General features: G+C 42.8%; 1 protein-coding gene across 1 annotated transcript in view; it reads left to right on the top strand.

Annotated features, from left to right (window-relative positions):
- Positions 1-27,056, top strand: part of myg1 (myg1 exonuclease) — a 29,454-nt gene extending 2,398 nt beyond the window's left edge. The window contains exons 4-9 of the mRNA XM_085777579.1: positions 3,489-3,648; positions 4,769-4,918; positions 7,589-7,711; positions 8,203-8,384; positions 26,610-26,823; positions 26,907-27,056. Of these exons, the coding sequence (XP_085633705.1) occupies positions 3,489-3,648; positions 4,769-4,918; positions 7,589-7,711; positions 8,203-8,384; positions 26,610-26,799 (805 nt within the window). The 3' untranslated portion in view covers positions 26,800-26,823; positions 26,907-27,056. The remainder of the gene's footprint in view (positions 1-3,488; positions 3,649-4,768; positions 4,919-7,588; positions 7,712-8,202; positions 8,385-26,609; positions 26,824-26,906) is intronic.
- The last annotated feature ends 656 nt before the right edge of the window (positions 27,057-27,712 follow it).

Here is a 27,712-nt window from a genome sequence, read left to right as displayed (position 1 = left end):
GATTTCAGACTTGTTTATTATGTCCAAAAATGAGAAAGTCAGTCTCTGCATTCATGGACTTTGCTGTCCTTGAAGCTCCCTGATTGCATGAATCATGAAGAAACAGGTTCTGTGTTTTCTCTTAAATTTCCTGCCAAAGTTTTGAATGATTGCATTCACTTGAAGTCTCATCACGTTGGGTAATCACACAGCCCATTCCAGGTGTCTTGTCAGTTTAATGTCCTGATGATAATCAGAGATAGCTTTTATGACCATGGTGATAAAGATATGCCAAGGTTTTCTTCCTGGCAGGCGGTTAGTGATAATTAGCACTCCTTTAATTGAACGTCCCCCCTGCCGTTAGCTCACGAGGCCACGACACCGTGAGGGGCCGCTGGAGAGCGTGGCTGTCACTTGCACATGCAGATGGGGGCAAGGTGGCACGGGTAGATGTACGTGGGCTGGTGTGCCGCAGGAAGTTGGAGAGTGATTAGACAAGAATGATTAGTCCTCGTTTAAGTGACCGGCTACAGATGAAGATGACAGCACCAATACATAACGGCTCGAAATGTAAAATAAGAACATGAAATTATGCCAGTAAGAGAGTACTTGAGTATTTCAGGAAGAAGATTGATACCACCACTCTCAGGTCTGTCTTTTCAGTAAGTGGCTAGAGCCAGGAGAGTAGAAATGTTGGAAACAGCCATAGACAACAGCTTGTGTGCTTCTGTCCAAAGGTAACAAAATCCACATGCCTGTTCCTCAGGGGTCTGTGTGCAGGACGGTTTCTTGGTAGTTTCCTGAAGTCTTGTCCTCACTATAAGCTTGTCAGGGAACAAGTGAATACTCCCTAAAGCAGCGTATCACTCTTTTGTTACTTTTGGAAAGCATAGTTGGAAACCACTCTGTCCTGTTTCCAAGACTTTTTGCAAAGGTAAGCTAAGTGATTGTTGGCCCCAGTTTACCTATTGATTGTACACAAAAGAGAGTGGCTGATTAATAATGGATCTTAGCTTGGTTTTCATATGAGAACATTGGAAATGGACCATTTGCTTATAAAGTTTGTGATAATGAATCCTTTTAATCCTTAGTTTGGTAGCAGGGCTTTTTTTTAGTTGACTCAGTTGGACCTGTTAATGAGCAATTAGCTAAAGTCATAACACAATCACTTCAAAGCCAACCGCTGGTGGAGCCTCTTGGGATGAGTCGAGACTGGAAATGAATACAGTCTTAAAAATATTTTCCAAAATATTTAATCCCACCTCCGGTCTCGTTGTACTGTGCAGTTATAGATGTGGAATTGAGTTCAAGTCTCACTGAACTCGTTTCCCAAGCCAGACTGGAGTCAGACCAGCAGAGACCCAGAGAGCGCCACGGTTTCTGAAGACCCCCTATACAATTTAGTCTACTCTACCATAGTGAAGGTCACAGTGAGACCTAAATGAGTTAAAAAGGACCTTCCCCTACAGTACATCTCCCTTTCAGAGTGGGACATGAGTGACCACCCAGAAATTTCTCAATTCAGTTTGGAATATCACTGAACAATTTATGTCCGCACAACAGGAGGAGAGGAGACGGGGATGGGTCAGCAAAATATACGAAGAAGCCAAGAGCTGTTCAGTGGTTGAACTGACTGTAGAGGAAAAACCCTAACGACTAAAATGTTCACTGAAGTAACCAGCAGGCCAGGTCATTGGGATCGGTGCAGTGACTTTAAGTGATACAGGCCTCATTTATCACATTATTTACTCCTGAAGCTCACGCTCTTCTTTGACATGGTTTTTCAAGCCAAATTTCCCATCACTTTTAGCAGCTAGCGGGCACATAATTGTGGGAAATTACCGGCCAATAATATTCTCATTTCATAAAAGGCTCAAGCGTCTTGTGTTGCCTCAAGTACAGGAAATGTTCATGAATACAGTGAAGAGTACGGGACGAGGCTGTTCTTTCTAATAATATAGCATGAACAACAAAACTGCTGCAGCTGCTGTATGGGAATCATAGTAGTACTAACTTTTTACTATTATGTGTATTCTCTTATTATTTATTACTATTATTATTATTATTATTCTCTTACTAATGCTTAGTTTTTCCAACTCTTGGTGTAAATATTGTACTTTGCTCACTTCATTGTGGAAAATACCAGTCTCAATCTTAGATTTCAAACATTTTCATGACTTCTCTTTGCTAATCTTCTACAGCCACCCTCCATTTCACTGTTATTTTCCTCCCGCTCATTCACTCCCATCTCCCGATAATCAGCACAGAAATGCCTCAGCTTGGCCAATTAGTCCTTTAATGGCTGTGATTACCCCCCTCTTCTGTAGCATGTCACTCATTCATTCGATGGTCTGTTTTCTGCTGTGCGGCAGCCCAAGCATCCTAATTAAGCCTGAATTAAATGACCAGCAGTGGCTCAGTGCTGGAGCCCACCCATCTCAGCACGTGGCTGAGGAGAGACCTCCGGTGGCTTTTATTTATGTGTGCTCACGCTTACAAACACGCCTGAGCATGCTTTCTCGCTGCTGCCAATGCAAACTCGCTCTCTGAGCGGAGAAGAACATGTATTAATACAAGTCCTTTAATCTCACAGTCAGTAATGTGCAGCATGCAGCTAAATGCAGCTCATGTTTTACTCAAGAGGTCTGTTATTGGGATAAATGTGAATAGTTTATGACCAAACACTGATGCCTTGGCCTTAGTATTGAATATTGGACATCTGTAGCTTATAATGAGCCACAGTGTTTTTCAGTTTTTTAGAAATATGCTGTTGTCTTGTTTTCTGTATGTGTCAGCTATGTTTTCAGTCAATGCGATTTTTTTTTTTTACATAAGAAACTCTCAGTCATTTATCTTTGTAGTTTCAACACTGGGAACTGGGACAAATATTTTTTTTCTAATCTTAAATTAATACAAATGAATGAAGCGTTCTAACTAGCTCTGTGGAGCGCTGGAACGATAATGGTTATCTTCATTAGTGATTAAGAGGCTGATATATAATGCCGAAAAGCATACATAAAAAATATCCAGTTACATATGCAAAGTTTGATCTTTGTCTGTTACCAAAGACCATTTGTTTTTAAAATTATATAAAAGCAAGAAACAACCAAATTTATGACATTTATCATCATAGTAAATCTATGACGCTATATTTGTCCAAATAATGGAAAAACCACGATGTATTCTTTTTAAAGTGATCTGAAACTTAAAAAGTCCTGTAGTATTTAATGAATATAGTTATAATGAGATTAGAATCAACAGAATTGCCATTGATGGTTGTTTTATTTACTGACTAATAGACTACTAATAGTTCCAGTAGTATTTCCAAACATACGATTATTATTAGTTATGAGAGCAGATAAATGATTCACTTCAGTAGAAGTTACATTGTCCCACACAGTAATGGTCCTGTTCACCCACTGTGTGGATACAGTATCATCTTGTATGGAAAGAAGTCATCTTTCCTGTCACAGCCGGTTAACAGATCACCATCTTCTCTTTTTTTGCAGGTCATTTTCAGACACCTTCCATAGCTTGTGTCCAGAGAAGCCGTGGGTGACCAAGCTCAGCTCAGCCGGCCTGGTCTACTTGCACTTTGGGCGTCAGGTGCTGGCCCAGCTGACGCAGATGAAGGAGGATGACAAACAGCTGGAGGTGCTGTATGACAAGGTGAGAGAGGACAATGTTTTATTTACAACACACAAGCATTTCATTGGGGGCTGCAGATGTTTTCAATTCCCTCGCTTGTGTCAAAATGTTATTTTGTCTGGCACATCAGATCTAAACATAGTGAATTTCCTCATGGAGTGGGAAGACAAAGGGAACAAAAGTTTGTTTAGTCCTAATGAGAAAAGATTCTGTAGCTTCTTTCCATACTCTGTACGTCACATGAAAGACACTGTATTACTGAACGGCCTCAAGCTTGTTTGTTGTTTTAAAAACAGAAACCACACAGTCACTGTCTATAAGAAACGCACAATGTTTATTGTCTAAGTTTAGTCTATGGCTTTTTGCTTTCATCAGACAGTCGGCGGTGGAGTGGGACTGAAAAATAAAAGCAGACAGACGAGGATGTGACAAACTGACAAAGCTTCCTCTCCAGATTCAGTCTCAGGACGCTGCAGTTACATGTCATGTGTTTCAAACAGCCTGACCAGCAGGAGGCCTCGGCACATCCAGCATTTTAATGTCCGGGCGCATTAAGCCAGCCACAGTGTAGGCCACCGTGAATATTAGCGCTAGTAATTTACACTGTCGTTGGCCTTTTGATGTGTCACTTTGTCCAAAGCCCAGAATAATCCTTTTATTCACGGCTTGGGGCTGTATTTATTTTAGGACGTTGTATGTCTTGTCCTCAGCCACTTCTGACATACTGAACCTCTTTTTTTTTTGTCTTTTTTCCCCCTAAAGATTAGTTACACTTGTAAGTCACTTGTAAAACGTCAGCCCTGTGGAGATCGACCCTCTGATTTACTGGGTTCACTTTTCAGCTTCCGTGTCTTTTTGGAGTTTTGCCAGTGAACTGTAAAATAGCAGCAATTTGCCAATTTCCATTTGGTTTAATGATTCAGCCGTGCACTCTACTGTAGCTCTCAGTGCATGCCCACACCCTGACCAATTGGGTTTCAGTCAGGATAATCAAATCCCAGAACATTTCTCTCTCCTGACTGAGAAAAGGAGGCCAGTCCTTCTTTTTTAAAACAAACATAGACATAAAACTACTCATTCTTATTCATTACAGGCTCATAAGCTCTCATGTCTTTTTTTTTTTTTTTTTAATTCCTTGCAGATGTACGAGAACTTTGTGGAGGAGGTGGATGCCATTGACAACGGCATTTCACAGCATGACGGGGAAGCCCGCTACTCCATCTCCACCAACCTGAGCGCACGTGTCGGCAGCCTGAACCCGTGCTGGAACAGCAAGAGTCAGGACACTGAGGTGAGGGCGTGTGAGTGTGAGTGTGTACCAGTGTACCAGCACTTGATGCACAACGTTTGCTTTATTTCAGCTTGAATATACTGAAATGTTAAAATCAAAGGTCACAGATTGATTTAAAGGGACAACGAGGATGATACACTGTATGAGAAAAATATTGATTATAGCCACTTTAAATACAAAGAGGCTATAAACAATATTTTCCTCATACAGTGTATCAAGTGACAATGTGAAAACTTCACACAAGGTTGACTCAGGTTATTGTCAATACAGTGTACATCAGGATATCCTGAATTACAGCGTGACAAGCACAAGTACTTAGCAGCAACAATTTTTTATGGCCATTAAGCCTGTATATCTAAATTATTGGTTGCACTTCAGTGTCACAGCGCTCTGTGATTAATACGTTTCTCGGGCTGGATTTGTATGACTAATGGGCACTCTGTCTGCTGATGGGGAAAAAAAATCTCCCGAACAGCTGCAATACAGACAAGTTTCAAACACTGTAAAGCTAATAATTGAAGCCCAATTACTCCTAGGGCATAAAGGGTTTTTATGTCTGCCCCGCTCTTTCTCCTCAAGTCTAGATATGCACTTAATATCTGAAAAGGGGATTTTGAAAATGATGATTAATATTTGTTGCTGCAACATTTATTGAATAGAAAGGATGGCATGTCAGAGTGACACTTACCCGCAACTGGCAATTAGGTCAGAGAAGATTTGTCTTAATATTTCATCCAAACAACAGAGCAAAACCTTAAAAATACTGACTTACTACTGCAAAGACAGAGGAAAGCAACCCATCATTATAATGTAAAACTTTATGTTATGGCATGTTTTACGTTTACTTAGTGATAGATGTATTAAAGCCTCTGTTCTACTTATTCTCAACAGCTGTTAATGCCAATGTTGGCTATGAAGTAATAGCAGAAGTTACAAATAGCTCCTTCAGTGATCGTCATAGACAACCTGTAGTGAAACAAAAATATAAAACATACACAATCTGTGAAGAGTCTCATGGTAGATACAACAGGTGCAGTGCAGTGTGACTCTAATGTGATCAGTGCATCCAGGCTGCAAGTGTGCCGACTCTGTCAACATCTCATCTCAGTGGAGGAGCTGGCCTGTTTGTTTTGTTTTTTTCACATTTCAATTCACATGATCATAATTCATTCCTCAGCACTTTCCTCCAAGTCCTCCACTGACATTGCTGAGAGATCAGAGCACAAGAGAGATTTGAATTGGAAAATGTCTGGCAGAAAACTTAATGGCCGGCCGACACGGTGAACTCTCAACACTGGCTGCTTGTCATTATTGGAAAAACATAATGGATTTTCATCTCGAACGCCTAGGACTGTTAAAGTCGAAGACGCTGCAGCCCGCCTCTCCATTCAGATGCACAGAAATTAGACTTCTGCACGACAGACTGACTGTATATGTGCCAGTGTTTATGATGACATGTTTTTGTGCCTGTATGTCTTTCTTTCTGTCTCATGTTCTCTTGGGTTTCTGCTCACGAGACCATGAGAGACGGAGGTCAGGGTCAGGTTTGTGGAGGACATGATATTAAGCCAATAAAACCGGGCTGCAAAGATCAGGACATGGTCAGACTTTATTACTCACATTTGTGTGGCACGGTGTTTGACATCAAAGTGCGTTGGGATTGAGAGGTGGTGCTGTATTGTGATGAAAGATGTGAGGGATCATAAGGAATCTGGAACATGAGGAGCAAAGTGACATCAAAGTTTTCGCTGAGGTGAAAATTTAATTTTACACTATTTCTTCCTTTTATATTAAAGGTGATAGCTACAAGTTTAATTCCTCCCGACCCGTAGGTGTTGCACTCACACTCACCCGCTCTCGCTCCAACTTTCAATGGGCTCTATGCATAGCTCCACTACTTCCTGAACTTAATGCTGCTGCTTTGTTTCCTGTCTTACATTATTGGACAAACTGATTAATCCAGATGTGTCTGGCCATTGTGACTACTCAGACACACCTGGATTAATCAGTTTGTCCAATAATGTAAGACAGGAAATAAAAGAGCAGCCTTAAGTTCAGGAAGTAGTGGAGCTGTGCATAGAGCCCATTGTACTGGTTGCCAGGTACGCCTATAGGGAGCGGCTAGTAGCTAAAGCTAAGTTAATGCTAACCGTATTTAACGAGCAGTAGCTTTTATGTTCACGGACTGGAAACACATCTGTTTCAATCATTTCACAATCATTTCACACTAAATCACCTGCAGACGAACCCGACAAACCTGCAGCATCACGCCTGCACCAGAAACGTTACAGTACCAGCTGACCGTTAGTTAGCATTAGCATTAGCATTAGCACGATGCCATTTCTCCACAGAGCTATCAGGATCTGGCTCCCTCTGAGCTCCGGCTCAAGTGACATCAACTACTAATGCTGTTGGCGCAGAGAGCATTTCATGTCAATGTTGCCAACATAACCATATGTAAATATTATAAATGTATAAAACAGTTGTTTCTATACTATTATTTTTCAGTAAAATTAATACTTTTATTCTGCACCGCTCTAGACGTTCTGTGGATGTATTATTTTTGAAAAATTAATCGTTTTGATGAAAAAGTTGTAACTATGACCTTTAATATTTCACTATAAAATGATTCTGCTGTATTTGACAGTAGCATGCTTGTGTTTTCACCAGGAGGGTTTCAAGAAGGCTATGAAAATGGTTGGGGAGGAGTTTGTGGGCAAGCTGAGTTATTACCAGTCTGCCTGGTTGCCTGCACGAGTGGTGGTGGAGGAAGCTGTACAGCAGAGACATCAGGTACAAGACTGTCTGACCTCATGTTTACATTTTACTGTCAAGTTTATTATTATTATTTATTACGAAAACTTGCATTAAAAATAATGACACTTTTGTGATATGTTCATACACTTTCAAAATGATTTTTTCCAATCAAACTTTTCCAGTTTCAATATTTTCCTCACTGCAAAACAAGTTTTTTTAATAGTGAGTCTGAGCAATGTCTGCTATTGTTTCATTGTTCAGCTTAAGTTTTCACCATAATGACGCCAAAACTGATATTTTAGCTGCTGTTAAATCACATCACTGACTGGTTGATCTTATGTTAACTGAGAAACTTGACTATGAAGTTGTAAGTTTAAGCATTTTCCCTTATTTTCTGAGAAAAAACACAGGACACAGAAAACTGCAGTTGTTTCCTCTCGACTAAAGCTGAAGGCCTCCTCTCCGTGCTCGCCCATTATCTTGCACATTAGAAACCGACGGTTTTCTGGTTCTCTTCTCATTACCAGGTTGATCCCAGCGGGGAGGTGCTGTTGTTCCCCCAGGCTGGGTGTCCCTGGAAGGAGCACCTGTTTGCTCTGGAGAAGGAGCTCAAAATCGAGACGCCCATCAAGTTTGTCCTGTACTCAGACCAGAATGGCCACTGGAGGGTCCAGTGTGTTCCCGCTGGGCTCAACACCTTTGAGAACAGGTGATCCTTTGTTATTATCTATTTTCTCTTAAAGCGTTGCAACTGTGCCTCGATCCCAAGCCTATTTATAGTTAGATTTGATTAAAGGTTATTTTAAATGCCATTCCTGCTTCACTGGGCACACCTTGCGATCTCTTGTGCGGAGGGAGCACCTTGCATGAGTTACCTTGGCAGAAATCAAGCATGCGGAACACACTGGGATGTTGTGACACTGACTCACGCACAAGAAATTCTCCCAGACACGGTCGCTCTGGTGGGTGAGTGGTTAGAGAGCACGCTCCATGTAGGCCGTGGCCTTTTATTTGTGCAGGAGAGCGATGGTTCAACTCCTGATCGGGATGATCGTTCACTGCGTGCCTGTTCCCCCATTCTCTCTCCCTTTTTCCTGTCGCACCTCCACTGTCCTCTCTGATGAAGCCAGAAATGCCAAAAAACCCCATTAAGAAATACTTCCCTGACAGGATTTATTCAAACACTCCAGAGCTCCAGAGCTCCAGAGTCTCCCAGATGTGCTGAATTGAGTTGAATCCTGGTGACAGAGATGAAACATGGTGTGTGATTTAACTTTCATGCTTTTTGGACCGTTTGACAACTGGGCTGACATGTCATCCGGTGAGAGAGTAATTCCTGCTTGGGTAGAAATGCTTGTTTGTGGGATAAGGATGATCCCGTAGTGAAGGCAGAGGTTTTGTTCTCACATTGCTCTCTAAGGGTTTGAGAGGATGTAAACACACTCAGCACCTCAGCGCAGCCACCTGAGCCCTTTTTCTCCACTCACACCCCTCTCACTCAGGTGTTTCGTCTTTGTTTTCCTAATGATGATGGCACCCTCCGCTCCAAATACACATGTGCTGTATGGTTCTTGCAAGTTTGGCAGGTTGACAGACTTTTTTATTTACAGCCACTTATTTAAACATGCTTTTTTAGGATGGTGAATCTTAATGAATGTGAGATTCATGCTCTGTTAAACAACAGACTCACTCTCACAATCACAGCCCTCTTGTAATATTAATATAATTCAGGCCTCTCAGAAGTTTCTTAGCTGCATCATTGAGTATTCAGTCACATTTAATCTTTAAATAAGAGCAGTGAATAAATTAGTGCTTCAATGTGCTGAAGCTAAAAATATTTTTTGTTATTGAAGAGGAAAGATCAAATGCCAATGCTCACCTTGAATCATTTCTCTCTCAAGATTGAAAAACAAATCAGCATTGCTGGGCAAGTTAATGCTGTGTGTGTGTGTGTGTGTGTGTGTGTGTGTGTGTGTGTGTGTGTGTGTGTGTGTGTGTGTGTGGTGTGTGTGTGTGTGTGTGTGTGTGTGTGTGTGTGTGTGTGTGTGTGTGTGTGTGTGGTGTGTGTGTGTGTGTGTGTGTGTGTGTGTGTGTGTGTGTGTGTGTGTGTGTGTGTGTGTGTGTGTGGTGATTTGAGCTAAATATGAACTCTATTATGCTAATTCGGAACTTTTAGCATAGCGTTTACTATGTTGAGCATCTTGGTTTAGCCCCATTAGTTAGTTTGCTGAGATTAATGATGGCAAATGCTTGGCTACCACGGTTACCATGGTAACCCTGGTTCTGTGGAAACCGAATGAAGTATCTCATTATGGGACGCTCCACTGCCACCGCATCTGTCAGGACACACACACCAGTCATTTGAGCTGAATGATCCAACCATAGTGAGATACAGAGCCAGGTTTCAACACAAAATCCAGAGCTTCGTGGCAGTTTCATTAGTTTTCCAGGTATCTGGTCATGAACCAAAAAGTATTTGACTGTTTGAAATGTTGGCCCTAATGCACTCTCTTGGGACCAATAATGTCTGTACAAAATGTCACGGCAATGAATCCATCCAGTAGTTGCTGAAATAATTTCAGTGGGGACCAAAGTGGTGGAGCCACAGACCGACGTCACCGTCCTCTCACAGCTCGTCTGAAAAGCCTCTGTGGCTCCTGTATTGTACTGAACAGCTGAGGCTCATTGACTTCATCCGCTCAGAGCTCCGCTGGCCGACTTCTTGCCAAAACTAAAGAATATGGATCATACAACTCCAGTTCTCACATGGCTGCCTAGTCTACTATGTGACTTTAAAGGTGTTCAGAAAAGAAAATTGAATTTGAGCCCACTGTGGGTCTTAATGTTAGTGTCATAACTCATCTATCAGACAATGTAGGCCAAACTTTGTGCAAAATTCTATTTTCGAGTAAATCCGGGATGAAAGTGGGGTAGTTTTTTTTCCGCTTTGGATAATACAAGCACACGAATTATGCATTGCGTTGCTCACGATTCATCAGCCACTGATATTGGATCCGTCATCAGTCAATCAAACGTCTGAGACACACACACACACACACACACACACACACACACACCGAGCTCAGTCTCATCCCAAACATTGAATATCCCGCCCGCTCGATAACGACCAATCAAATTCGTTTTCCTTACTTGGGTAAACTTGTGCCCTGTGCGGCAACTTGTGGAAACTTGTGGAAGGAGGCGCGATGAACAGGACAAACGGCCGTTTCTGAACACCTTTAAGATACTACTACATGTTAGTAAACCACTAAACCGATCGACAGACAAGATAAAAATGTTTCCTGTTTCTCTGTTACAATCCTCCAGAATTGATTTACTTCTGAAAATATTTCTGCAGTATTTTTATTTTGTTGTCTATTACTCTTTTACATCTTCACATCATGATACTCTTGGTCTTTTTAAAATTGTGTTGTTACTTTTTTTTAATCATAATGACCAGAGAAACACTTTGCATTGTGTTTGTGCCGTACACACACACACGTTTTCCCCCCTCTGTCTTGTGCATCATTATCTGCAGCTGAAGCCGTTCAGCATTTTCTCATCCTCTAGCAATAATGAGGTTTTGAACTCACGAGTCTCAAACGAACACTGCCTGCTCCGTGCTCATTAAACCACGTTAGCATTCTTGTCCTGCCACTCGGTTCATAATGACGCCGTTGACGGGACAAAGATGCTCCGTGTGATTTTGTCAGATGATTAACACCTAACACCGTCTGTGTTTGTTGCGGCTGGAGGGGAATTGTTTACTCATGGAGGACCCTCTCTCTGGCGTGCCGACCTGCGATGCTGCTCTCGTTTCGTCATCATCGTCCCCACAGGAGTTGTAGTTAGTGTGTTGTTTGACTTGTGCACCAGATCCCGCAGAACACATTTTCAGTGTCTGGCCGAGGAAACGCACTGCAGGCTTTTCCTTCATCGTCTGTGGGAAAACTTGCTTCTCCAGCTACCGTGTGTGTGACTGGTCTTGTCACTGCTTTACAGCGTCACATCTTTATAATCTACAAAACACACTTTCCATCTGCTCCTTCACCAGATACAGAGAAGGCCTCTTCTGTTGTTTACAAGGCATCGCTTAAAGCAGAAGTAAGCGATATTTTTGTGTTAATATAAGTCTTAAATAGTTATATTTCCCGACAGCAATCACTTATGTAGAGTGTTTGGACTGAAACACGGGTCTGTCAGTCACTCTGCTCTGCTCTGAGCCGAGGAGAAAACTTTTCTCGTATCCTACAATTTTTATCCAATGAGGAGAGAGAACGGCATGCAGGGCTGTGTGTGCAGCCAAGGGATGCGCGTGAATGTGGTGACGTAGGGACGAGGACTGTTATGGTGCATTCAAGGCAACTCGTAACTCGTGTTTTTCCGACCTGTGAAGTCGTACCAGTTCGATCTGGTACGAGTTCACGGGTCGGAAGTTACGAGTGGCCGTTATAGTGACTTTCACAGGCAAAACAGGTCGGAAAAACACGAGTGGGTTGCCTGAAACGCTACAAAGTCGTAAGTTGTGACTTGAAGCTGTAATTTACGGTTTCAAAAGCCTGCCTGGAACGCAGCATTACCCAAAACGACCGGATCGCTTACTTCTGCTTTAACGTTTGGTACAGAACTCTTTCCAGCCACCATGAGGCTTTTTGGTTTTAAAGTCCCCCTCCCGCAACCCTTTTTGGTCATTTTAAAACCAGCTCATTAGCAATGCACCTCTGGAGGGTGGGCGGAGACTGCGCTGCTCTGCACCCGCCACCAGCCACCTCCTCGCACCCCACCCCCCGCTTGCTGACAGCTGGACATTGTACAATTACCGATTCAGTGCGTATAGCGTAAAACTCCACACTGGGATTCGATCCCAGACTGGAACATAGTCCTTGCTCACGGTGCAAGCTGCTCTACCAGGTGAGCTATACCTGTTATACCTTTACAGCTACACCGAGCTGTCAAGCCTTTCACCTCTGAGCCAGATGCAGAGCGGGGCGGGAGCTTGTAGCACTAGTGCCCTCCCCTGGAGCTGTGACACGTCAGCTCCAGTCTACCTGAAACTGCCAGTTTGCGTCTGCCATTGGTTCACAGCAGTTTGAAGGCAGAAAAACTCAGAAATGCAATTTTGCACTTCCTTTTCTGCTGATATGTGCTCTAACACAAGAGAAATGCCACAGAAACATGTGAAAAGCACGAAAAACACAATTTTCACGGGAGGGCTTCAGATGTTTCGTGCTGATCTCAGCTTTTCTTCTGCTTCCCGTCCACTCAGGCAGCAGTGACAATGACATAGATGAAAGAATATTAGTAGTGATGTGTGGTTCACAAAGCTATAGAGATGAACAGCATTGTCTACAAATGAGTTCTGATGGCCAGAACCACTTTGGATCCTGCTCGAACAAATCCCCACATTAAGTTCACTTTATAAATACTGTATGTAAATATTATATATTTGTCTAAATCATTATATATGTCTGTTATGTCCATTGTAACTATCTACTGACTTTCTGATTAAAGCAGAAGTAAGCGGAATGTTTGTGCTAATATAAAGTCTTAAATAGTTCTATCTTCCGGAACATGCGCTTCAACTGGGAGCAGCAAAGTCTGGTAGCTCTGAGTTTTTGAGTTTTTACTCAACATTTGCTTTATTTTTGTTGTGTTTTTTGTTATCTACTGATGGATGCTTCTCTGGGGAGAAGAGATTCTTCAGAGATGAGCTTCTTTCATTGAAAATGGACAGATCTGGAGGACACCACCATCCTGTCCTCAGATGATCTGAAGAGGTGCTTTTGTGGTGGTTGTTGTGCTGCTGCTGCTGCTGGTGCAAAGTTAAAGGCTTGGAGGTGGAGATGTCCTATCAGTCCTTTCTGAGGTCAGTCATCATTGGAAATATCAACTCTCTGCCCAACAAGAGTGATGAAGAGCTGGAGATATTGGTGAAGACTCAGAAAGTAGACATTTATTTTATTTTTTCGAATCATAACAACACTTGTGTACATCCCACCTAATGGCAACTGCTTAAGTTCCATCTGAAGTTCTCCATGAAGTTGTTGCTAGGATACAGACTAAACATCCTGAGGCACTAGAGCACTGAAGAAGGAGGAGGCAATTCTAGACGGCCTGGATCATCCACTTCATGGCACCTTGACTGACCAGGAAAGTAGCGGTGGTGGACGGCTTCTCTCTCCTTGCTGCAAGATGGAGGAATATAGTAGTGGGGCAGATAAGCAAAATGATTTGGCCCCTCCACCAATGATCCTGATCCACCCAGCTGCCTCTTCACCATCGGTCCTGCTCCACCCGGCGGCCCTGCTCCACCCAGCGGTTCCTGCTCCACCCGGTGGCCCTGCTCCACCCGGCGGTTCCTGCTCCATCCGGCGGTTCCTGCTCCATCCGGCGGTTCCTGCTCCATCCGGCGGTTCCTGCTCCATCCGGCGGTTCCTGTTCCACCCGGCGGTTCCTGCTCCACCCGGCGGTTCCTGCTCCATCCGGCGGCCCTGCTCCATCCGGCGACCCTGCTCCATCTTTCTTTCTTTTTTGTGTCATTGTCGTGTGAGCTACTACACTAATATGAATTTCCCTCCTCGGGATGAATAAAGTATTCTCTACTCTACTCTACTCTACTCTTCCGACAGCAATCACTTACATGGAGTGTTTGGTCCGAAACACGGGTCTGTCAGTCACTCTGCTCTGCTGTAAGCCGAGGAGAAAACTTTCCTTGCATCCTAAAACCTTTATCCAATGAGGAGAGAGAATGGCATAAAGGGGCGGTCCTCTCTGTGTGTGCAGCCAAGGGATGCGCGTGAATGTGGTGACGTAGGGACGAGGGCGGGGACTGCTAACTCCATCGGCTGACAAGAAGTTAGCCAAAACGACCGGATCGCTTACTTCTGCTTTAATGCTCAAATGTTGTTTTTATTTATTTATTTACTATAGAGACAATGTATGAAGCACCAATGAGCCCAAGACGAATTTCTCCTATGGGAACAATAAAAGTAAAAGTATATCGTCAATAAAAGTAAAAGTATATCGTATCGTATCGTATCGTATCGTATCGTATCATAAAAACGGGAAAACAAAATGTCACACTGGGTTGGCATCATTGTGCAAATTTATATGCGGCTTCTCAGTCATAGTCAAAATGACAAGACGCCACGGTCAGCAGATTAGATCAACTGTAACTAATTGTCATTAATTTGGTAAAGGCCTAAATGAAAAGGTTGAAGCGCTCTCTGCAGCTGGCGTCTGCACTCAGCCAAACACCGAGTGAAGAGACACATCACACTGTAACACCACTAGGATTCTGTGTCTTTTCTCTCCGATTCATTTAATCAATATTTCATATATTTTGTTCCCCATCTCATTTTCAGGTTTTTGGATCCGGGTTACGACCAGGAATTAGGCTGCAACCAAAAACCGCAGCGCTATCCTGTTTCCTCACAATGTAGAAAAGTTGTTAATCTAGGTTTTCTTCACTTGAAAAATAACATTTAATAAGATTCCTGAGGTGATTAGAGAGGATTCATATTTGATAAATGAACTTGATACTGGATTCAAAAATATGTAAAACTCTCCCCAAATAACCCACTTCCTAAAGCTGTGTGGCTGTGAGAAAATTAAAGCAGGTAATACTTCAGGGAGTGAGGAAGGAAAATAGTCATTAGTGTTGCCTTTGGATTTACTAATGAAGTCGCTCAGACTCACTTGCCTGCGTGTGTGCAAGTGTGTTTATGTTCATGTGTGTCCATGTCTCATACTATGAATAATAGCAGACAGTAGATTTTCCTTCATCATTCATCTACTGTCCTCTCACTCTGGATTTTGTTTAAGGATTATGTTCAGAGGTAGTTCAGGGTCATTTTCTTTCTTTTTTTTCTTTTTTTAACCTTTATTTAAAGCAGAACTATGCAGGAATTGGGCTGTAATTATTGTGGCTCAGAGTCACTGTGATGGTTGAGTGACCTGTTATGAAGTGAATGGGGTCTAGGCCAATGCGCTCACCCCCCCCACTGGCTGAAAACCGCACTTGCAAGATCAGTCGTCCGTCTCGGTGTTACAAATCTCGTCAATGGATAGAACTATCGCGAGAAACTGCCTTACGGCAGTACGAGATAAGAACGCATATGACGTCATGCATGTCACGAATCGTGATTGGTTTGAGTTCGGAAAGTCGGAGGAAACCATGGAAACATGAAATGTTTACTGATGAAGTTCAGCTTGTGGCTAACGGGGAGCTAATGCTAACACAGATACACACACCATGGGTCTTTTATAAGATAATGTAATACATCATGACACACACACACACACACACACCTTCGCGTTTTGGAACCTTTATTCCTGTGTGTGTATGTCTGTGTCTTTGTGCCTGTGTGTGGCTGTATTAGCGTTAGCTCCGTGTTAGCGTTAGCTCCGTGTTAGCATAGCGTTAGCTCCGTGTTAGCATTAGCTCCGTGTTAGCGTTAGCTCGGTGTTAGCAGGGCTTAGCAAACAGCAGTAAACACAAGCACGTGTAGGGGGGGTGGAGGAGGTGGCTGCGGCGAGTTTTTTTTTTTTTTTTTTTTTTTTTTTTTACGACAGTGACATGTGCCTCCCAGAACTGTGGGGGAGCTCCGGAGAGGGAAAAAAAGAGAAACCAACGAGGGAGCGAGCTATTTCTGGCCGACTTGCAAAGTTCTGCTTTAAAGGTACAGTATGTAAGAAATATAAAGCAACTGGCCGTAAAATCCTCCTAATATGTCACAGAGACTCAGGAATAATGTTCATATAACATGATGAACTCACCAACAACAATAGTACAGCCAGAGTATTCGCATTAAAAATCTTTTTTTGCAGACTGCAAATCATGTTTATGTTTTGAATTTACGTGTTTACATGTTGCGCCACCTAGCCCTCCCAGTCACGGCGGCGTCAGTGGCGTTTCAGCCTCCAGTCTGGTCCACTGAGCTGCCGCTATACGACAGGGAGAAAAAATGAGATTGCTGTGTTTTGAATTTGGCTGCAGTAACCGTTTTTGGCCACATTCTTACATATTGCACCTTTAACCAGATAAAAGCCTATTGAGATCAGGATCTCTTTCGCAAGGGTGACCTGGCCAAAAAGGTCAGCAGCACGAGACATAACAGCAGTACATGTCAACACAGATTACAAAGAGTAACAGGCCCTAAAACATACAATTTTAGAGATGCAACAGTAATTTCAGTAGGAGACGTGGGAGCTGTAGCACAACAAACAAACAATTTAAGATTTGAACAGGCACTGTTCAGTGAATTTCCGCTGCCTGTCTTTCAGGATGGAGCGGAAGGCTCCAAGTGGAATTAGTTTAGAGCAGTGGTTCCCATACTTTTTTGTCTTGCGTACCCCCAGAGCCTTTTTGCCATACCACAAGTACCCCCTCCCGCATACATGTTGATGATTCTCCAAAAGTGGTCATATAGAACGCCACACAACTGATTATGAAATGAAAATCATTTTAATTTCTCTCTTCAATTTGTACAAAGACATTTTACACATATTCTCCTGCATTTAGTTTCTGGCTGTTTTGGTGTTTGTTGTGGCCAAATGTGTCTTCACAGAGTTGTAAGATTGTCACAATACTAAAATTTCACCAATACCCAGGAAAATATTCAGTATGACGTCATATTCAGTACAGCAGCAGTGCCTCCCATCTTATTTTTTTCCATTATTGTTCCATTTATTTTGTTTTTATAATCAAAAGGACTGACAGATTTTTTTTAAATTAAATCAAAAGCGTACTCAGAGTTGTGCAATTTCAGCGTCTAATGTGTTGCTATTGTTTTATTACATTCATTACAATGCATCTCCTGTCCTCTGATGGGCGGGGCTCCCCCCTCCCTCCTCTCTACAACACACACACGTGCACGCAGACAGCGGAGAATAAGAGAGGAGACGAGAGAGGAGTGTTGCCGTATAATATCGATTCTTTTAGAAATCAGTAATGTACCGGTATGTATGCGCCGTTTTGCATTGATACTTTTGACAACTATACAAATAGTCTAGTACGAAGAGGGGGGTATCATGCACCCCCCGGAAATATACTTCTAACCAGTGTTTCTAGATTGGAAAAAATGTGTAGAAAATGATGAGCTATGTTAAAAAGTTGTCAGAATGTCCCGTGTATCATTTTTATGCAAATTAGTGCCGCCATTATCGAAAAAACCTAATTTCACTATATCTCAGCCAATATTGCAGATATCTGAACAAATAAGGTGTCTAGACCCATGTTTTGGGGGTCAGAGATCACAATAAAACTATTCATAAAGTGATCACATGTTGGTGGCATGCTTGTAAGCAAACCTAACCCTTTTACCAATTACAAGACGCCAATATTGGAGATACCAAATAAGGTGTCTAGACAGAGGTTGTTGTGTGTTTAACCAAGGTTTATTTGGATCAAACATCATAATAGAACTCTTGTTGATGTGACCACTCTTCTCTTTCCCATGCCAGATAAACAGTCAAGTAAATGGTTCTCCACTATGCATCACTCATCATCGTTTTCACTTAAATCATCAAAGTTAAACTCATCCTCTCCTTCCTCTTTCTCCTCCTCTTCCTGTTCATGCTCTCCAGTGTCATGGGGATCAACCAGTGAAGTTGGTAGGATAGGACCACAGGACCACACCGGTTTCAACACTCCTTCATCAGTCTTCATCCATCCCTGCCCCTCATCATAGGGTTTTGGTTTTTCCAGAATAGGTTCATCAGCTCGCTAGTACAAGGCGACACGGTAGTTCACACGTCAGGCATGTGGCTTCAGAGCAGAGTGGCACGGAGGAAGGTGAGCCAGGTCAACCTTAGACTTGCAAGTGAGTTTCCTGTCCTCCCCCACCATGTTGCGGAGCAACTTGGCACGGACAACATCCACTGAAGACTCACAACTCTGTCCAGACGTCAGACAGGTGAATTGCTCCAACTGCCTCAGCACCTCAGGCTTGACACTCTAGCAGTCACTGAGTTGACTGAATACGTGAAACCTGTGATTCTTCTTCAAGGGCCCCACCTTCCTTCTCCCTTTGATGGCACTGGTACAGTCTTCTCCACTGAACACATAGAACCCAAGAAGAGTGGTGCGGTAGTCTTCTCCCAGGGATTCTGCAATACTACTACTGCCTGGCTTCTGGTGCACCTGTCCCCACTGATGTTGAGATGGATGTGTTACAGTACGAGCAAAAGCTGTGGGCAAGGCTGCTACAGCTGACTTCATCAGACCCCTACAGTGTGAAGATCCAGGAAGCTTCTCAACATCTCTGAGCTTGCAGAATCCCTGGGAGAAGACTACCGCACCACTCTTCTTGGGTTCTATGTGTTCATATCAGTGGAGAAGACTGTACCAGTGCCATGTATATATTTTTGGCTTTTTCATGCCTTTATTTGACAGTACAGTTGAGAGAGACAGGAAATAGGGAGGCAGAGAGGGGGGGAATGACATGCAGGAAAGGGCCGTCAGATGTGGGATTCAAACCAGGGCCGCCTGCACGAGGACTATAGCCTCAATATATGGGGCGCCTGCTTAACCCACTGCGCCACTTGACGCCCCGGAAGGTGGGGCCCTTGAAGAAGAATCCCCGATTTCACGTATTCAGTCAACTCAGTGTCTGCTAGAGTGTCAAGCCTGAGGTGCTGAGGCAGTTGGAGCAATTCACCTGTCTGACATCTGGACAGAGTTGTGAGTCTTCAGTGGATGTTGTCCGTGCCAAGTTGCTCCGCAACATGGTGGGGGAGGACAGGAAACTCACTTGCAAGTCTAAGGTTGACCTGGCTCACCTTCCTCCGTGCCACTCTGCTCTGAAGCCACATGCCTGACGTGTGAACTACCGCGTCGCCTTGTACTAGCGAGCTGATGAACCTATTCTGGAAAAACCAAAACCCTATGATGAGGGGCAGGGATGGATGAAGACTGATGAAGGAGTGTTGAAACCGGTGTGGTCCTGTGGTCCTATCCTACCAACTTCACTGGTTGATCCCCATGACACTGGAGAGCATGAACAGGAAGAGGAGGAGAAAGAGGAAGGAGAGGATGAGTTTAACTTTGAAGATTTCAGTGAAAACGATGATGAGTGATGCATAGTGGAGAACCATTTACTTGACTGTTTATCTGGCAGGGGAAAGAGAAGAGTGGTCACATCAACAAGAGTTCTATTATGATGTTTGATCCAAATAAACCTTGGTTAAACACACAACAACCTCTGTCTAGACACCTTATTTGGTATCTCCAATATTGGCGTCTTGTAATTGGTAAAAGGGTTAGGTTTGCTTACTAGCATGCCACCAACATGTGATCACTTTATGAATAGTTTTATTGTGATCTCTGACCCCCAAAACATGGTTCTAGACACCTTATTTGTTCAGATATCTGCAATATTGGCTGAGATATAGTGAAATTAGGTTTTTTCGATAATGGCGGCACTAATTTGCATAAAAATGATACACGGGACATTCTGACAACTTTTTAACATAGCTCATCATTTTCTACACATTTTTTCCAATCTAGAAACACTGGTTAGAAGTATATTTCCGGGGGGTGCATGATACCCCCCTCTTCGTACTAGACTAAAAGCTGTGCTACAGGTTGTTGTCTTCTGGGGGGAACTAGTTGTGGCGCACGTACTATTTCAGTAATGGGCTTATGAAGTGATTTGGAATATCTACTTATCATCTTGGTAATAAATTAATTAATGTTTCTATGTACCCCCTGCAATGTGCTCACGTACCCCTAGGGGTACGCATACCACACTTTGGGAACTACTGGTTTAGAGAGTTTCAGCTCAGTCTGTAAAGTATTCCATGACAAAGGGGCGGCAAAGCTGAATGCTCTTTTCCCGAATTCGGTCCTTACCCGGGGAGCAGATAAAACAAGGGTTGAACAGGAACGCAAGGCATAACAACTGCTTGTTTTCTGCAATAAAACACACAAATAAGAAGGTATCAAGCCTAAGAGAGCCTTATAAATTACGGCCAGCTAATATGCATATCTGTGTGTACTCAGAGAAGGCAAGTTCGATTTCAAGTACAATTCACAATGGTGGGTGAGGCGACTACACCCTGTGACAAATCTGGTGCCGTATAAAAAACAGCGTCCAAAGACTGGACAATTTTGGATGACACATTCAAATAAAGCATGTCCCTCAAGGATGGGCAAGAAGGTCGCTGTCACTGTTTTTCAGAAATAGAACCTGCTTCTCTCACAGGTTCAGAAGGAAAAGAACCCAAGTTTCACCCGAAGTTTAGTGACCAGCTTGTTTATATGGGCTTTAAATGAAAACTCCTGATCTAGGGTAAAGCCCAGATACTTGTAGTTCAAAACCCACTCTATAGGTTTTCCTTTGGTTGTTAAAATATTTGTAATGTTCTGTGGTAGCACCTTTGCATGAGAGAAAACCATGAGCTTGGTTTTATCTGTATATGAAGTTTATGCTAATGCTATTCTGAAGCCTTTAGAATAAATATAGTTACGACCTTATGGTCTGACATCCTCACGGTTATTTTTTATTCTCCCTGGGGCAAAAATGGTGCAGCGTTCAGTCACATTCTTTGTGTGGATTATAGTTATAATCATTGCGTCCTCTGTTTGATTCATTTATTACCCTGTTCTCTCCATCAGGATTATTTTAAGGATGTTTTTTTCCCAATCTGATCCTGATTGAAAATTACAGTAGAAAATGTGACATGTAACACATGTCAAAGAAAGGGTAATGTTGTGTACAGCTGCGATAATCTGTGACATTTCCTATGTAATCAAGGTGTTTTACGTTCTCCTGAGCAAACACATTCTCTTATCTGACTTCTTTTTTTCTTAACCTTCAAAATGAACCTAATCTCTAGTAACCAGAAGCACTGAAACTCTTTAACCTCTCAAACACCGCTTTGTATGCTTTCTGAGACCTTGCAGCAGTATTGGACATGTTTGCTGTGCATTAGCATAAACTTCATACTGTATACAGCCCTGGACAAAAAGGCCTGTATTGATGATACAGAATTACACACAGCTATGCAGTAATGATTGAATGTCCACATTCATGTATTGTTTCCTGTCAGTCCCTTGTAAAATGTTAATACCATACTGGAAAAGCTGACTGCGATACTAATAATGGAAACTAGACACATACAGTGGATAGAAATTGGTGGGGGGAGAAAATACTGTCTATTAAAGTGAGACACTACAGGTGAATAGGGTAAACATTTAAACAGATATCACCATGAAACTTGCCACGTTTATTACTCATATTAACACAGTTATTTTTTGTATTACAAGTTCTGTCAAATTGTATGTTTAAATATGTAAAGGAGACCATATCTAATTAAATATGTGCGAATTTGCATACATTTCCAGAACAGAAATCTGAACAATTGTTTTATTTTGTTGAGTCCAAATGTTTTACATTTTACATGTTTTTTTTGTTTGTTTGTTTTTTATATCACTCCAAACCCCAGTGTAAAAATCTTCAGAATATAGAAATGGATACAACTGGAAGGTTTGGAATCTGTAAGTGCTACTGAAGTGGAGATTTCTAGCTCAGAGTCTGAGGAAAAACTCATTTTGAGAAAATGGCTTTTAAAGATTTGTACTGTAAAATTCATTGTTCAGGAAAGACATGACATGGGTCAAACAACAAGGTGCAGTATGCCACAGCAGCGTTGACATTTTTGGCGAATTTAGGAGAAATCTATGGAGGAAAGAAGAAAAAATGAAGAAAAAAAACAACCAGCTTAAAGTGCATTTTCTACCATTTCTTTCCACTGTTCTGAAAGAAGCAAAATAGCCCAGAATCTCAAAATTAATCAGTGCACAAAAAAACAATGCTTTTGCCTGAGTTGTCTCGCCTTAATATAAATGTAAGGACCTTATCTTGCATGTGATCATTCTGATTCTGATAGTTCTGTCATTTTAGTTTTCGTCGGTCCTGTGTTGCTTTTCCTTATCTCCCTCTTTTTTTGTGAATTTTCCTCATGTAGTATTCTAAGTATCAAACGGTAGATGACGTAGAAGTTCTTCATACCTATCTGAGACACATTTGCGATTTGGGATTGTGTGAAATTGACTTGACAAATGTGACATCTCAGATACCTTGCACCACGCTTGAGAGCTCACCATCACAGCAGACGGTCTCAGAGCCAGCGCTCCACCTGAGTGCAATGTTCTTTAAAAGTGTTGTTACCTCTGACTGTGTGTGCCCTTAATGCCTTTATTCTGGGTTTGACATGTCTCATTATTGATACACTGTGGGTTGCTTGAGAGCAGCAGGGGGCTCCCGGAGCACATTGTGCCCAAAGACACAGGAAGAGGGTGGGATATCTTTTTGATTCAGGCCTGGCTGCTCTGTTTCATGCTTTCTATTTTCAGCTCTTTCCATGAGCTCCCCTTGCTCCTGGCTCTCCTATTAGTGTTTCCTTTCTGCCTCTCTGTCTCCCTCTCTCATGTACAGTATTTCTGTCTCTTTCCCATAATCATCCTATATATATACCCCATTCCATCACCCTTTTTCCTATCTGTCTTTCTCTTTCTATTAATCCCCTATCTCCCCTCTTTTCCTCCAACTCTCATTCATCCACCCTCTCCCCTATCTCGCCGTCTCACCTTTCACAGCTTTGACCCCTCCCTCATCTCATCCCAGTGCTAGATTTTTTTTTTCCTTCCCTCAGTCGGCTGCAGAATCTCATCAGGAGGCCAGCAGCACTTTCAACTAAAAAGACACAGCCACCTGTTTATGGAGCCGGAGTATTTCAAAGATTTAATTTAATGCAAACATGGCGGACGGGGTGGAGCCGCACGACAACAATGGCTTGGCGAGATGGATAAAAAAACACAGCTCCAGATGGCTCTTTCTCTAGGTGGTTTGTTTCCTCCCAGTAGGCATGTGCCGACTCCACGAAAGGGGTGTTGTTATCACCCGTGTCCCTGTCACTGCACCTGGGGGGAAAAAAGGTCTATTTTTATCTGCATCACATTGCTAAGGAAATGTTAGCCAGGGGAAGGAAGAGGAGAGTGGATGCAGTCCATCCGTCCTCTGAGATGTGCAGTTCAGGAGAAAACTGTAGGTTGAAAACCATGTGAGCTGGTCCAGGAGAAATACACTGGCTCCTGTGTTTTTCTAGACTACGGTATCACCTAATGATTGTGTGTGCATTTACTGATTTTCATTATTTTTCAATCAGGCCACTAAATTTCCGTAATTTTCACCTGAGATTGTTATGTTTATCATAAAACAAAAGCCCTTAAAGCAGATATCAGTGGAATGTTTTTGTTAATATAAGTCCTAAATAGTCCTATTTTCCGTCAGCAATCACTTACATGAAGTATTTCAGCCTAAACACGAGTCTCTCCGTCACTCTGCTCTGCTGTAACCCGAGGAGAAAATTTTCCTTGTGGGATACAAGTGTTATCCAATGAGGGGAGAGAACGGCATGAAGGGCTGTGTGTGCAGCCAAGGGATGCGCGTGAATGTGGTGACGTAGCACGAGGACCAATTGATGCCTGACAAGGGCGGGGGCTGCTAACTCATGGTGCGTTCAAGGAAACTCGTACTTTGTGTTTTTCCTTCCTGTGAAGTCATACCAGTTCGATCTGGTACGAGTTCACGGGTCGGAAGTTACGAGTGGCCGTTATAGAGAACTTTCACAGACAACAGGACGGTAAAAACACGAGCTACGGGTTACCTGGAACGCTACCAAGTCGTAGTTGTGACTTGAAGCTGTAACTTACGGTTTCAAAAGCCTGCCTTGAACACAGCATTAGCCGAAACGGCCGTGCCGCTGTTATCTGCTTTAAGTTTGCTATCACATGGGGAAAATATAAGCATCAAATCCTCACAAATTAGAAGCTTGGACCAGACAATATTGAAAATATTACAAAAGAATTATTGGATAATCTCATATTATCAACCTTTGGGGAAAATAATCGTCTCCTCTCTCCTCTTTCCTCTTCGCCTTCTTGTGATGTCACTTGGCTCAGTCACCACTGTGGAGTAGATAATTGTGTGAAATGTGCATAGAGATGGTGTCCATGAATTATGAGTCATCAAGCCACAGGCGGGTCTCAACACTGTGTCTCGTGTTATTATTTTAAAGTAAAGACTTCATATGGTTCAAACTCTGTATAAGAAGGGAGAATATTATGTTTTGGTGGCTCATTATCACCAACACACCTAATCTTGAGTTAAATCTTTTTCCCCTGATTAAGCGCTTCTTCCCAAATTGGTCTCATTATTCTCTGATGGAGATGTGAGGGGGTTTTATTTGCGGGCTTATTTTTTAGATTGGTCATCTCGAAGAGACAGATCTTCCCGACCTGTCAACAGCAGTCATCCCCCTCCTGCTCCTTCCCTCATTACCAGCCCTGTTGACCTTTCCTCAGAGCTCATTTTCCAGCCATACTGTGGAGCTATCGATTGGTTGATTCATTTAACAGGGATTATGGTTTGCCATGCTTCCCTCCCCAGGTTGTCATATGAACAGCCTTAATAGGGATAAGAGTGCGTAGACCGGAGTTAATGGCGTCGTGCAGTTGTTGGAAAAATCAGGTTTCCGTGCACGTGTCGTTTCTGATGATCCTGAAGCTCCTCGTCCTCTGAATATTACAATCGTGGAGGGTTTGATATTCAAAGCGAAGCAGAATACCTGAGAATTGAACCTTTTCAAAATCAAGAACCAAAAAAAACATTTCCCTCGTTTCCAACTTGCAGCCGCGTTTGACAGCCGCGTCACTTCATTTCCCACAAGTTCGACTGTACAGTTCCATAATTCATCAAGCATGTGACAGAGGGCGGAAGAGAAGCGTGCGGTTGGCATGACACATTTTATGAAATCTGAAGCTTTTAGCAGATTGAGGCAGTTTTTAAGACATTTAAAGTCTATTTCAGAAGCAGTGGGAAGAGGCGGGAGGTTGAACGATGAAGTGATGAATCAGAATTAAATCAGAATCAGTATGAAAGAAAGACGGCTAAATATATCAATACTTTTAGAGGAACAGTGGTCTGCAATAATGGAGATAATAACCCCGCCATGGAAATGTGCACACATACATACTTGTACACACACCAAAGATAACTTGTAATGTGTTTTGAACGATCTGCTGTGGGGTGTGCGCTACTACACCCAGTGGGTGGTAAATGAGTTGCTCTACATTTTCATGAATTCCAGCCTCCGTGTGCCATATTCAGAGCCACTTTCTGGAGGTCAGCTCATAAACCCTCCCAGAGCCAATCTTTTTCCCCACTTTGTAAGATTGCCTGTTGACTCCGCCGCCACTGTGCAGCCCTCCAACCGCTGTACCGTCGTGTGATTTTCCGCATTACTTGAGAAGAATAAAGCTGATTTGTATTGGTCATTCCTCGCGGGGACTGATTGCAGCGGTGCTTTGTATGCGAGGGTTACTGCAGTTTACCTCTGATGGCAGGCAGCCGTTTACCTCACATCCGTCTGGGCACCTGAAGAGTAATCAATGTCCTGGTGGAAATCTATAGAGTGTAGGGGAAGTCATTACGTCATTTAGTTCCTCTTTAAATGCTGCTGACAGTTATTTCCATAAACTATTATTTTGATGTTTATTTTCTAAATTTGTCAAGGTTAAAATGTCAGAATTTGAATCGTGGTTTTCTAAAGCGCAGGGAGAAATATTCATGTTGATTGTTCGTCTTTCACACAGCTCAGATATTCACAAAGCAAAGAAGCAAATGTTTGGCTTATTGATTCACATAACACACTATCAATCTTTATCTATACTATACATTTACTCACTCTTGCATTTATGCATTTCGAACTTAGATCATTCCTCAGCCCAACACCGGCGCTGTAACTCCTGGTTTTCTGCTTGTGCAGCACAGCGTGTTTTTGCAAAAGCAATGTGTCAACAGGAAGTGAGCAGCTGACCACACAGTGTCCATCTGTAAGGCCAACATGCCCTTCTGTTTTCCTCTCGTAGGCTGTCCCTGCTGGAAGAGTGGCGCGGCGTTAGAGACGAAGCCCTGTCAGAGCTCAGCGGGATTAAGGACTGCATCTTCGTCCACGCTGGAGGCTTTATTGGCGGGAACAAGACTCAGGAAGGAGCCCTGGAGATGGCCCGCAGGACCCTGCAGGCTGCCGCCCAGTCCCCTGCGAATGGAAGCAGCTGATGGACAACACATTGTGTCCTTGCGGTCAGTCTGAAGGATTTGAAATGTTATTTGCTAGCTTGTTTGTCTCAGCCAAGACTAATGCTGTTTTTGTTCTGTCTTCCCAGAATGGGGATGGTGTGGAAACAGCAGCCGAACAACATCGGACCAGTTCCCTACATACCTAACATTTTGATAATACCAGACTCATGTTGTTCTCCTTCTCAATGTACTGTTTTGGTAAAAAAAAAAAATTCAATAAATGATTATTTGGATTATATTCTGGTTTTCTGTTGGCAAACTCTAAACCCAGGTGAATTGGTTTTCCAGTTCTTCTCACATCTCTTGGTTTTAACGCACATTTTCTGTCTGTCCGACCAACTCCAGCATCTTCAAAGCCCGTGAATACCACGGCCGCACCTTTCAATGGTTGATCTATACTGTCACCTGGACGGTGGTCCATCCTTTCATTTCAAGCATGCAACCGTAACACTACAAAGAGATACATGGGCCACTTCCTCTGTCCCCAAGATCAAAGTGTCAATAATGAGGCTTGATTAATTCGGAGAAAATTATATTTCCTAACGGCACAAAGAGGTGCTCCTCGTGGCAGCCGGTGTCGTGACAAGGTTACCTCCAGTGGGACGAGCCGTGCAGTCAATTTCCCTGTAATAAAGTCAGGGGATGTGCCCTGAATTTTCTCATTAATGCTCCACATTTTCCCTCTACCTGCATCCTCCACCGGCCTGCCCTCCCTCTCCTCCTCCTCCTCCTCCTCTTACCTATGTAACCATATTGCTCTATAATTTCATTGCTATGCCTTTTATTTCCATCATTGCTGGTGTCGGTGTGCAAATGCCAGAGCAGAGAGAGAGAGAGAGAGAGAAAAAAAAGATGTCTCGTTACCGAAAGCTGTAAATGTTGCTCTGCTTCT

This window comes from Trachurus japonicus, chromosome 5 (assembly GCF_045865225.1).
Source record: "Trachurus japonicus isolate A0001 chromosome 5, Traja_1.0".
Lineage (NCBI taxonomy): Eukaryota > Metazoa > Chordata > Actinopteri > Carangiformes > Carangidae > Trachurus > Trachurus japonicus.
The sequence above is the reverse complement of the archived record's forward strand: the minus strand, read 5'-3'. Positions and strand labels throughout refer to the sequence as shown.